Genomic DNA, 13,865 nt, shown 5'->3' on the forward strand with positions numbered 1-13,865 from the left:
GTGCACATTATATGTGCATATACTAGGAGACTAACCCACCCTAGGCATGTGAGCACGGGAGCATGGGAACATGCTCTAGTGGGGCAAGGGTTAGACCTAACCTTGGGTTGAGGTTAGGGTCAGGCAACCAAGGGTCACACGTGGAAATGCTAGGCCAAGAGTCACTTTGGAAATGGAAGGTTAGGAGTCACTTGAGTGCTCTCCTATATAATAGGGACATGGGGCACTCTCAAGGGATATTCTCTTGTGTAGAGCATAGTATCTACTCTCTTGCCATTTCATGCTAGAGCTGTGTGCTGCTGGATTGAAGGCATACCTCTTGGTGGTATGGGACACGTCCTTCATTATGTTAATGTGTGCACCCTTGGGCTCGGGGGTGGTTGGGTGGATGAGTATATGCATGGATTATGCGTGTTTATGCATACTGATTAGCTAGAGAGATCTATGGGATTTTAACATTAAGACTTAATAATCTTTCATGCCATTGGATAATGAGGTTAAAGAAGTGCTCCATAGATCTCAACTAGGACCCTTTAAAGGCAAAGGCAAAAACCTTAGAGAGGTAGTGCTAAATTAGACAAACTCTACGGAGGAGTACTGTAATATTATAGGGTACAATGATATGAGTAAGATGGGTCTTACCAATAAAAGATTACTAGTGTGGCATGAAGTTGAACCTAACCATCTTAATCTCCGGTTGTCCTAAAAAGGAGAGGCTAAGATGGGAGGAGATATGAAAAATTACCTTCATCAGAGATTTTGTCCCCATGAGTTTCAAGAAGAGAAAATCATGATGGTGAGCTTGGGAGTTAAATCAATTTGATCAACAACTGCAATGACGAGCTTAGTGATGTCAATATGAATCTTTCTAACAAGTATAGATCAGTGTGGAATGAATTGGTGAAGAAGGATATCAACGAAGGCCATGATTTTGTACCTCTCTCAATGCAACTCAAACCAAAGATGTGATAATTTTCTTAATGTAAACATTTTGTAAATATGTATTTGTCGTATGTATAAATGGTCTTTTGTGAAGAAATGTGAAGGAGAAGAAATACTTTTTGCAGTAATACAAGTATATCTTTTTTTGTCAACTTGGAATTTTTTCAATGGACTTTGTGGATTTTTTGAATGCAATCAAAAAATTGCCATGTATTATGTATTGTGTTTTTTTATTTGTTGTCAAGATGGGATGGAAATTTCTTTTATTTTTGTAATGTTAAGCTCTTCTTTTTGTTAGGTTTTTTTCTAAGCTTTGTAATCAAAGGTTGGTAAGCTAAGGTAAGGTACAATCTTAGCTTGCCATTAATTAACTAATGGTGAAAAAGTGAAATAGGGCAACATGGTGAAAAAGTGAATATGGGACCAAAATTCTGTTAACACATTAATTAATTAGTTTGCAGTTTGAACCTTAGGTTTTGAAAATGAAAGGCATTGTGGAAACCTTAAAGTGCGAAGGTGTGGCAGGTATGCGAGTTATTTTTTTAAAAATTTTAAATTTTAAATTTCAGGAAGATTCGCGATGCCGGTTTCTCTCAACGCTTTGATGAAGGCTTTATAAGCCCGCTAGGTGGCATTTTGAGGTTGGGGCTAAGCCCTTGAGACATACACATATGCATGTATTAAAAAAAACCTGTAAGCACGTTGTCGAGAGAGAGAGGTGACGATACATGTGTGTGATCATTAAAAAAAAAAGCTGTAAAAGCGTGTTGGAGAGAGAGAGAGAGAGAGAGAGAGAGAGAGAGAGAGAGAGAGAGAGAGAGAGAGAGAGAGAGAGAGAGAGAGAGAGAGAGAGAGAGAGAGAGAGAGAGAGAGAGATGACGATACCTGTGTACAAGAGCTAAGAGATGGACATGGACGCCCTGAGAAGGGGAGAGGGACACGTTTTACTATGCGAGAGAGCGTTGTGATGAGAAAAAAGAAAAACACGTCCAACGAAAACGCGCTCTGAGACGATACCTTGGAGTAGACTAAGGTGTTAATTAGTTAATCAAACCCGATAGGGCTTGACTTGATTAATTAATTAATATGTCATATATATTTCCATAAAGTGCACATTGAGAATTTGTTTGATGTATATATTAATTTAGGCCACTGACGTGGCATAAATTAATATATTTACAAAGCCAACTTCGCCATCCGGTGCAGGCCCACGTCCTCGCCATCGCTCCATCCATCCTCACCTTCGCCTGTGTCACAGGCGTCCCTCGCCATCCACTGCATGCCCACGCCCACGCCCACGCCCACGCCCACGTCCCTCGCCATCCACTCCATGCCCAATCCCACGTCCTCGCCATCGTTCCAGGCCCAGCCCTTCCCTCGTCCTCCTCGCCCATTGCTCCCTCCATCCCCACCTCCTTGTCATCCTTACCCTCCTCCAACTAGCCCACCACCCCCTCCCTCGTCCTAGCCATCACAACCTCCATGCCCACCTCCTCGTCGTCGTCCGGACGTGTCACCCTCCTACTAGCCCCTGGATCCCACCCTCCTTCTCCTCGCAGAAGGAGGGACTCCTCTCCATTTATGTTGCATCAGCCAGAGAGAGGAGTCGCAATAGTTTGCAAAGAGAGAGAGAGAGAGGAGCTGCATGGGGGTTGCAATAGTTTTGTGGAGGGGGAGAGAGATAGAGGAGTGAGAAAGAGAGGGAGAGGGAGAGGACGAGAAAGTGGGACCTACGTAGTCTTCGTCATTGATATCCTTCAAGAAAGACACACGGCACCACTCAAAGCACATGCAGAGCCACAGGTGTCCAAAGAATAAGCCAAAAAATGTTGATTTTCACCTAAACTTTGAATTTAGTGCAACCTTTGATATTATATTACATGCCATTTCAGACGTCGCTAATTAATTAATGAACGAAGAAAAAAACATAGGAGGCACATATTATTCACTTTTGCACATTTATGGTGCTAGAGAAGTGGTCTTAAATATATATCTCTCGTTCAAAGCAAGGCCATAAACTCAGTTTTCACATTCCAGATGAAGGAAGCCTGCTACGCGAAGGTAGCCCAAAACAACCACCTGGGTGTCCATGAATCTGGATATCCCTGCTAGTTGATACGGTATTGCTCTGCGTATTCTGATGCATTTTCCTTTGTATTTCTTAAATCCTCCCTTTAACTTCACGTCCTGCGTAGAATTTCAACGAATTATACAGTTTCATCTTTGAGATATATGCCTACAAAGGAAGAGTAGAACATGTCTTGAGCTCGATGAAAGCATTTTATGCTCTCAGATTCTTGATTATGTTTCAAGTCTGATGAAGGCATCTCTAATGCCGACGACACATTAATTTGATAAGCATCATCTATTCATCTTGGATGTATCTTGGCTTCCATGATAAACGATATGGATTGCTACATACATGAAGCCTCTTACCAACATTATTCACCATCTTACAGCTTTCCATTTAAGAAATGTGATATGGCATGTATATTAACATTGCAGATTTACAGCGGCCTCAGTTTTCTTCCCAATTTTTCAAAGCCAGGGGTTTTCTGACAGTTTAAGTGTGGAATCGCCAGTGACAAAATTGTCATCCATAATCTTTAGAGAAAATCTTGAAAAGATTGTCACTAAGGGAACCAGGATCATGTCGGGCCTTTCATTGGCGGTCGGCCCCCGTGACGGCAGCCTACAGGGAAGAGCAGAGCAGGGAGCACCCAGTGGCTTGATGGGCTCAGTAAGGACCATTGAATTGCAACTGGTGGCCTTCATTGTTGTCTTCTCAGCCAGTGGTTTGGTGCCTGTGGTGGATCTTATGTTCCCTGTCTTTGTGACCTCATACCTTTACATTCTCTCGAGGTTCATCTTTCCCAGCTATCAGAAGGAAGGGGTTCGAATGGAAGTCTTTCGTGGTAGCTGGAACTTCCAACTTTATGTGATGGTTGGTACAGCAATTGGGCTCTTTCTTCCGCTTGCATATGTCCTTGGAGGATTTGCTAGAGGGGACCAGCATGCTGTGAAGGCATGTACACCACACCTATTTCTTCTCTCTGCCCAGATACTGAGTGAGAATCTTGTCAGCAACCTGGGTATTTGGTCCCCTCCTGTTCGGGCATTCTTAGCTGCTATATATACGGCTCGCCGGATTTTCTCATTGGCAGAGTGGGTCATGGTGGTATGCTATAGCACAACTTTGCCTACAAAACCAGCATTTAAAGTGAGTGCTTCTTTCTTGTAACTATGTTGTCTACCTGAAAAAAAAATACTTGTGTGATATTAAGAAAGAGATGATAGTTAGTGCAATTTGTGAAAGTTTTTGCGGTGAAGAAGCAAGCTGATTACTCTCGTGATTGCGCGCTTGCAAACGCGCGCGCGCGCGCACGCACACACACACACACACATGCACGCATGCTATAACATGTGGAAGCTTGGTGGGTAGAATCGGTAACTTCAATGTTCAGAGTTCAAGAATCTTTTGCGACAAAGATAACGCACAACATAGAGAGAGATGTGCAGAAAATAGAGAGAGAGAGAGAGAGAGTCAGACACAGTATTGGATACCCTCTGTAGGCCCCAGCACGAATGGTGTATTTGCTTTATTAGAATGATGTACAATAACGTAATCTGTAGATCCGTTCTTGACCTGCACGTCACCTTGGCTGTAGCACTCTTCTTGGCTGTCGTGGCCCTGGGAAGTTGGAACATAGCAACCCCTTGTGAATAATGAGATGAATGACTGAATTTCTGACTTGGCTTTTTATAAGCCTTTCTAATGCTGTTTGGCTAGCCTTAGGAGGTTGTGGCCCAGTCAGCCAGCCCAAGAATGGTTTTTGGCAAGCTGTTGGCCAGCCCATAGGGGCTTGGCCAGCTAGCCGACTTGCCTTAGAGGCCAGCCCAGCTAGTCGGCCAAGGCATAGGGGCTGCCCAGCAGCCTAGCCATCACGCGCAGGGCGGCCAGCAAACAAGTGTGAAAGTGCTGCCCAAAAAGGGACTTCAGCAAGTTGTGGGGTATTTTCCCTTGCCCATTCAAGGGATACAATGCTCCTTTTTGGGATAGCCCTAAGGGTTGTCCCCCTTCTATATGCAGCCTACATGCTTCCTATACAGATGCATGGTGTCCGGCTGTAAGCCAAACACTCAGAACACCTGACATCAATCCAGAGGGACTCAGAGTACGGATTTGCACTGCTTCATGTGCAGAACAATGCACACCTGACCAGACCATGTACAGAACTTGTACACCTAACCATGGATTCTTAGAGTGGAACCCTAGTTGATTCGTCCTAGACTGAGGCTCACATGGATCAGTTTCCACTCCAGGTCCTACACCTTGGTATCCAAGTGCGGGATGCACGTGGCATCCCCTTCTGTTTGACTTGACGGAAACTGCATAGCCTCCAGATAGTTCATCAATAAAGCCGGATAGTCTTCGAAGAAGTCTTTGTCAAGCCAAACTGCTTCGTGAGTCCCTCGATCTTGAAACTTTTTGAGGAACTGTTTGTGTCTTTGGTGGAGCCGTGCTTGAAGCGGTGCAAAAAGATCTACTTGAGAACCATCACTTCAGCTTCATCAACTATGTTTGGTTCCGCTTTGTCTTTAATTTCTAAAGGGATTTGACCTGCATATGGTTTTAGCCAACTGACATGGAACACATCATGCATAGTCCATCTTAGAGGTAGCTTCAACTTCATTGACATCTCATTGATCTTTCTTTGGATAGAAAATGTACCGAAGCTCTTGAACGATAACTTTGGACATCGCTTGCCCGCCTGTTTCAACCGTTGCTTCATAATCCAAAGCTAAACCCAATCTTCATCCGAGAACTTCACATCCCTTGGTCTTTTTTGGCGCGTCGAGTGTAGACCTCCTACGCTTTAGCTAGCCTGTTGTTAACCAAAATGAACATGCTTCCTTGCACAAGAGAAAGAGAAGTGAAAGAAGACTATGTAAGGGTCGGTTCGGGAACTAGCAATTAGCCAACCCTAATGAGGGTTAACTTCCCGATGTGAGGCTGTTAGGGGCTCACTCCACCACCACTTACGTCACTGAAGTGGATCTTCTATAAGCTAGGCGAGGAACAAAGAGAGAAGGAGCTATGGTGACCTCACCTCCTACTCAATGCCTTCGTGTGTGTGTGTGTGAGAGAGAGAGAGAGAGAGAGAGAGAGAGAGAGAGAGAGAGAGGAGAAGAAGGAGAAGAGGCAAGCAATGAGAATCTCACCTTCATGCACACACCACAATCTAGCAAGCAAGCATAGACATACACACCATAGCCACAAGAGAGAGAGAGAGAGAGAGAGAGAGAGAGAGAGAGAGAGAGAGGAAGACTCGATTGTGATAATGGAGTTGTCCCTTTTCATATTTCATAAGTTACTTATATACATGAGCTCTTTTTTTTCAATGGTTGGCTGTCCATTCTACAATTGGGGACCCAAAATTGATCCTTCTAGCTCTATGTACACCTAGGCTTATTCTCATGGCCGGCATTACACAAGTCGTAAGCTTGGTCATCCCATATATCTTTTACATGAAGCGCTTAGCGCAGTTACATCAAAATGAGTTACATGAAGTGTAACCACGCTTAAAAATAATGTTAACCAGGGTGGTTAACATGCGATTTCAGATATGGGGGAATGTGTGGAAGGCCTTGTAGCTCGTCTAGAAGGCCGTCTCCATCATATCTTCGAAGGTCTGGAGACGCCAGGCGGGCATCCATTGGATGCGCTCGTAGTACTTGAAGAGCTGCTTCAAGGTGGACCCTTTGTTGAGGTCGAAGGCGAGGCCTTGAGGTTCCTCTTGGTAGTGTTCCCACTGTGGAAATGCTTCCAGGAGTGTGATGTTAAGAAATCTGATGGTGGCCACGATTGCAGGATTGGGAACCTAATCATAGCAGGTGATGAAGGCATGCATCTTTATGATCATGCTGGTCTCCATGCAGGGGTTCTGGGACGTAGGTGGTGCGAACCATGGGAAGTTTAATTGCAACTTGGGCTTCTTCTTTTGCTCGGTTTGGAACAGGTCCGAGGCCCAGCGTCTGTGAATGGGAAGGTACGTGGGGTTGATTCGGAGCGCGCGAGGGACCTTGCAATACTCCTTTTAGATGAGGAGAAAGGGGTGTCTCCAGACTGGCTGCTCGTCCATGAACGCGAATGTGATGGGCAGAGCATCTGATGATAGTCGTTTGTACATGGTGGGGTTGGAGGACATGGATGTCCAGTCGGTCGGTGAGCTTGGTGATGGGTGCCTACTGGAGTTGTTGGCCGAGCAGGATGATGATGGTGTGCTCGAACTCCGTTTGATCCAAAGGGTCACTCCAATTGAGTGGGTTGAGGGGCAAATCCACTTCTTTGTACTCTTGCGAGGGTTGCGGTGGGATTTCACCTTCCTTCAATGGGGTGGGTGAGGAAAGGCCAGTTGGAGGGTGGAGCAGTCAAGGTTGAGGCTAGTGTGCTGAGAGAGGCAGTGAAGGAAGAAGGGGGACGTGTCGAAGAAGAGGGTATATCCTTGGGAGGTACAGACAGTCCCAATCCCAAATGGAGGGATGAAGGAGGTGATGGGGGGTGGGGAGGGTACGTGGGGTGGGGTTGTAGATGGCGAGGGAAAAAGGGGTGAGGTGGTGGTTGGGGGAGAGGTAGGAGGAAAACTGGTGCCTGAGAGGATTTTGGTGTGGAGGGTGGGAGGTTACAAGGGGTGGTGGTGGGCACTAGTGGCGGGTGGGGGTTGAGAGGAGGGACTAGGTTGCGAAGGGAAATGTGGTGGGTGTCACCATTTGGCCACCCGAATGGTTCACTCTTGCTTTCACACCATGTACATATTGGATTGGTGTCCATGGCTTATGGAATGTGCCTATGCATGTGATTGACACGTGTCATGCTGTATAGTTGGATATGATATTCCACTGGGACTTGACGTTATCATGTCCGGAATATCTGGAGGACTTGTGCCTTTGTGTACATGCCCGGAAATGCCTTGAGGATTGGCTTTCCACTGGGTCTGGTATCGCATATACTTGCCTGGAAACGCCTTGTCTTATATGGTTTCATGAACGGAAATTGCCCATGCCAATGTTGCATTGTATAGCATCTTTATGTGCTTGCCTGCAAATGAAATTGCATGCTGTTTTCATGCCTGCATGACCTATGTGTAGTTCCGGGCTAGGGGACGCCCGCTCGTGAACCGTGTGTGTGAAACTGTCTGCTGACATGGTTGTGTGGCATGTGAATAGGTGGTAAGTATTACCCAATCTAGGCTCAAATAGCCCTTAGGACTTAGCTAATATTTATAAGTGAGTGCGTTTTCACTTCATTAAAGTTTGGGCGTCCAAAAGTCACTTATAAATTATGACTGCTTCCAAGTTCACACTCACTGAAGTCCCGAGGCGGACAAGACTCAATGTCTAGGACCTGATCCTCCCTTTTTACTCATAAATGGGCATCTCCCCATGTCCCCTCACATGATTGGACCCCAATTCACTTATTAAGAGAAAATTCGTGTTTTCTCTTCATGAGGATTTTTGGAGGCTGAAAACTCTGTTTTTCTACCATTTCTCTCCATTTCCAAGCTCTCCATGGCCATACCCAACTTGCTAGGGTGTTTTCCAAGCTTCCAAGAGTGTTTCCAAGTGCTAATCACTCTCCTGCTCACTCCCAATGATTGAAATTCAGCAAAACAGCTCTCATTTTTACTGTAATTTTTGGTCTTTTTGCTGAAAACCCTAATTTCAGCCTTTCTTTCTCAAATTGAACCATAGGGGAAGCTTTCCCAGGGTTCCCTTCATCCTCTTGAAGACTTTTGTCACGAAGGATTGCGGCAAATGGAAGATATCAACACTTCTAAAGCTTCCAATGCGAAGGCTTCCGCTTGCAACAACAACTTCTATGAAGACTGGTAAGCTAATTGGACAATGTGTTGTCATTACTTATTCAGTAGAAGGGCAGGACTCCTTGTGTAGCCGCCACGTGTAGTATTTCTCTTGTCCTATGTGGTCTTAAAGATCTTGCTACCTTGCTTGGTAGAACATAGAGCCAATGGTAGAGAATATGGGCATTGAAGTCGGGCCGGGCATCAAGGCAGCTCCTTGGTGATCTACATCGACATACCATTGTTTACTAAATGCTGAATTTCATATGCATTGGCATGGAGGATTTGGCAATGGATGCCTGTGAAGCTATGTATTGAATTTCTCCAATAGTAATACAATTTACTCAAGGGAGGGGTCGGCCGTTCCGGCTCATTGTGTGTCTCTTGTCAATTCAGCAATTTACTTCTTGTATTTGAGCAAGTGTCCTTCAAATCTTAGTGTATTTAAGTGTATTGATTAGCATTGTGTTCAACCAAGTTACATTGGTATCAGAGCATACGGTTCTCTTTCACTTCTATCGTGAGAGACGATCACCTTGAACACTAGCTATCTCTACGCTTAGAACATTATGGACAGCCATACATGATACAATGAATGTTGGAGATGCTAATACAAGAGGTAGGGACAATGAAATGCATCCCTCCAATGCTTTACAGGATGAGCAAACGCATGTGGTGCACAATAGGGAACTTGAATATGTGGGACAACCGTCCCGTGGCAAAGAGACGATGCAAGAAGAAGAGTCCATAGTCTTGAGGGCTGAACTTACTCGTATGCAGGCTCTTCTTCATGCACAACAAGAAGAATTGAATCTCTATCGCCGCGAGGATCCATTTGTACATGATCGTTTGAAGGCCAAGAAAGCTGAATCTTATATGGATCATGCAATGGCAATGATTGCTCAAGAGTTGCACATGCAACCGAGGGATACAGCACGTGCATACTTGGCTCGTACCGAGGATGCCTATGCAGAAAAGGCAACCATTCCACACCTATGCAGAAAAGGCAACCATCCCACATGTCTTGGAATCCCCATTGGTGCTCGAACAAGAACTTATGTCTAAGAGGATAAATCCCCATGCTATGGGAGAGGAACAATCAGTGACTTCACGCCATGTAGGAATACCTTATGTAGCCCGTGAAGGATACAATGTTTATGGCAGTGGTCAAAATGTATGTCAAATGCCATTGCCGGCTGAAAATGTACATGCACAACACATGCAACATGGGCTGCAATTTTTTGTTGGTGCAGGTATTCCGCGTATCTCTCATGCCACTCATGCCTTCGAGTGTGCTCATGAGGGAGAAGCTATGGCTAAAAATAGGAGAGGTTCTATGCTCAATTCTTGCCTCCCAATGCATTGAATGAAATAATAATGAAGTGGTATTGGGTAAAGCAAAATGAGGGGGAATCGGTAAATGCATATGTACAAAAGTTTTGGAAAGTGCTCTTGGAGGTGTCTCCATTTATGCTTGTCACCGAGGCGGAAAGGAAGAGAAGGTTTCAATCGGGATTGCAACCCGTGTACAAAGCGGGACTACAAATGTATCGTGGTCATACCTTACACCAATTAATCGTAGCCGCCACCGCCACCGAGCAATTGGAACTCAAATTGAGTGGATCCAATAAGGCCAATATATGCGTAAAGACAAATGCTTTACTTGTGGTAGCACTGAGCACATGGCAAGAGCATGCCCAAATAAGAAGAACAAAGCTGAAAATGCTGATGTACCGAAGCCTAATGTGCATATGGTTCCGAATGTGCAGGGCAACACTTCACATGATAGCAAAGATAGGGTTGTATGTAAAGCTTGTGGACAACTCAAGAATCAGTCCGCTTTGTTTATGTTTGATGATTGTGCAACGGAGAATTTCATATCCACTCAGATGGCAGCTGCTTTGGGTATTGAAGTGGAGGACATGGGTCCTTAAATTGAAGCAGGGGCTGCCTTTGTTGGTAGAGAAGTGCAGGTCATGCCTATTTTTGGCAAGTTGCGCATACACATTCAAGGCTATGTGGATCATGAGGATTTTCTTGTGGCGCCTTTGAATGGCTGTGATGTATTGCTTGGAAAGCCTTGGCATACACGTATTGATCCGTGCAAGGCTTACAAGACTAACAGGATCACCTTCATGCATAAAGGCCGAGAACATGTAATTGATGCTGGTGAAGAGGGTGATACCATTTCCCTTGTATCTCATGTACAAATTACGAAAGTAATGAAAAAGAGTATTTTTGCGTACTTGATTTTTGTACGAGATCCTGTTGAGGAAAATGATGTACATGTAAACACTCTTTGTAATGATAGGTTGAAATTTTTGCAAGAGCACAATGATTGTTTTGGTGATGAGTTACCGGAAGATCATCGCATTGATCTTGTGCCGGGTAGCTCACCACCTAATAGGCCAGCCTATCATGTAAGTGCATCCCAAAAAGAGGAGATCATGAAGCAAGTAAATGAGCTTCTTGAGAAGGGTTTGGTTCAGCCAAGCTCTTTCCCATATTGTTCACCCGTCCTCTTAGTTCAAAAGAAGGATGGATCCTTTCGTATGTGTGTGGATTATAGAGCTTTGAATAAGCTTACCATCAAGAATCGATTTTCGATTCCACGTATAGACGACATTCTTGACAAGTTGGATGGATCAGCATGCTTTAGCCGAATTGATCTCAAGAGTGGATATCATCAAGTGCGTGTAGTGCCTGAGGATGTACACAAAACTGCTTTCAGGACAGCATTTGGGCTTTATGAGTATCTTGTTATGCCTTTTGGTCTTACAAATGCCCCGGCTACATTCAATAGAATGATGGATCGCATATTCCGTGGGTACAAGAAATTTACAGGTGTCTTCTTTGATGACATCCTAGTCTTCTCGAAGACCGAAGAAGAGCATAAAGCTCATTTGGCTATTGTTTTTGAAGAGCTCCATAAGCATAAACTCTTCATAAATGCAAAGAAGAGTGAGTTCTTCTTGTCAGAGATACATTATCTTGGGTATATTGTGTCCAAAAATGGAGTGCGGATGGATCCTGTAAAGATTAATGCAATTCGGAACTGGCCCGAATTGAGTTTGGTGCATGAGATCCGTAGTTTTCTTGGGTTATGCTCTTACTACCGCAGGTTCATTCGGCACTTTACATGGATTGCTTCTCCTTTGCATGATTTGACAAAGAAAAAGGCCGTGTTCAAATGGACTAATGTAGAGAGAGATGCATTACTCAAATTGAAAGATGCAACTACTCATGGTCCAGTGTTGATCGTTCCGGATTTGCAAAAGCCTTTTTGTGTGCAATGTGATGCATCTGGAAATTGCATAGGAGCTGTCCTTAATCAAGAGGGACATGCCGTGGCTTATGAGAGTCGTAGGTTGCATGATGCGGAGCTATCTCTTGGCATTTATGAGAAAGAGCTCTTGGCTGTAATTCATGCACTTACTATATGGAAACATTACCTTCTTGGGGCTGATTTCACTGTGAAGACAGATCACCAGAGTTTGAGGTATTTTCTTACTCAAACCAAGTTGTCAGAGAAGCATATGAGGATGGCCAATTTCCTCTCTATGTTTCATTTTCAGATCTTGCACACCCTGGGAAAGAAGAATGTAGTGGCCGATGCATTGTCACGAAAGCCGTATGTAGCAGCTATCTCGGTTGCCTCTCATGGGGAGTTGTCTACCATGCGTGATTTGTATCATACGGATGTTGATTTTGCCACAATTTGGGCTGATTTGATGTCTGGTCATGCACATGCCTCATATGTGATCAAAGAGGGTTATCTCATGAAAGATAATTGCGTATGTGTGGTGTCTGACATGAGGCAAAAATATTCGGATGAGTGCCAGGCTCCTCCATATGCTGGTCATAGAGGCATAATGCCTACTACGCACATGATTGAGCAATATTTCTTTTGGCCAGGTATGCGGAAGGACATAGAGGCACATGTACGTGCATGTATTACCTGTCAAAAGGTCAAATTTGATAGGCAAAAGGCACCAGGTTTGCTTCAGCCATTGTCTATTCCCACGCAGCCATGGAAAAGTATTACAATGGATTTCATTATGGACTTGCCACATACCCAACAGGGTAATGATGCAATTTGGACAATTGTGGACAGGTTTAGCAAGCAAGCTCATTTCTTGCCGGTCAAAAAGACCATCAAAGCTGAGCATATGGTTAAAATATATCTTGCACAAGTGTTCAAACATCATGGAATGTCGAAGTCCATTGTGGGAGATAGAGATCCCAGGTCTACAAGTCTCTTTTGGCAGGCCTTATTTGATAATATGGGCACCAAATTGGACTTCTCATCAGCTTATCACCCTCAAACGGTGGTTGCAAATTCAGTTGTATTGGATCTCTTGAAATGTTATGTGGCGGATTAGAAGTCTTCTTGGGAGAAGTACTTACCGCTTGTGGAATTTGCATACAACAACACAGTACATGTATCTACGGGAAAGGCCCCGTTTGAGATTGTTTATGGTAAGGTGGTTTTGCCACCCATCCTTCGCACAACGGATGAGATATTTGCAGCTCTGATGAGTATGTAAGAGACTTGGATATTGCTTTTGCGCAGGTGCGGACAGCCATTGCAAGGTGACAAGACAAGCATAAAACGGCTGCCGACAAGCATAGAAGGCAATTGGATGTTAAAGAGAATGATTGGGTATTGCTGAAATTTGAGAAAGCAAGACTTGCAAAGAGGCCTGGCAAAGAGGGTGCATATCCTAAGCTTGCAACCAGGTAATATGGGCCTTTTCGAGTGATTGAGAAGATCACTCGAAAAGGCCCATAGTACCTTGTGAAGTTTAAGAACTATCTTTCCATTGATGCTAAATGGGTAGATGAAGAGTTCTTTAAAGATTGCCCGCATGTGCTTCAGACATATTTGGATGCATTTCAGTTGCGGACAACTGTTTAGAAGCGGGGGGGAATGTCACCATTTGGCCACCCGAATGGTTCACTCTTGCTTTCACACTATGTATATATTGGATTGGTGTCCATGGCTTATGGAATGTGCCTATGCATGTGATTGACACGTGTCATGCTGTATAGTTGGATATG

General features: G+C 44.4%; 1 protein-coding gene across 1 annotated transcript in view; it reads left to right on the forward strand.

Moving 5' to 3' along the window:
* Positions 1–2,889: 2,889 nt before the first annotated feature.
* The window catches only part of LOC147636647 (uncharacterized), a 46,828-nt gene continuing 35,852 nt past the window's right edge, over positions 2,890–13,865 (forward strand). Inside the window, exons 1-2 of the mRNA XM_086800102.1 lie at positions 2,890–3,062; positions 3,448–4,162. Coding sequence (XP_086656228.1) covers positions 3,593–4,162 — 570 coding nt within the window. The 5' untranslated portion in view covers positions 2,890–3,062; positions 3,448–3,592. The remainder of the gene's footprint in view (positions 3,063–3,447; positions 4,163–13,865) is intronic.

This window comes from Cibotium barometz, chromosome 7, assembly GCF_041138505.1.
Source record: "Cibotium barometz isolate CiBa-2024 chromosome 7, ASM4113850v1, whole genome shotgun sequence".
NCBI classification, from domain to species: domain Eukaryota; kingdom Viridiplantae; phylum Streptophyta; class Polypodiopsida; order Cyatheales; family Cibotiaceae; genus Cibotium; species Cibotium barometz.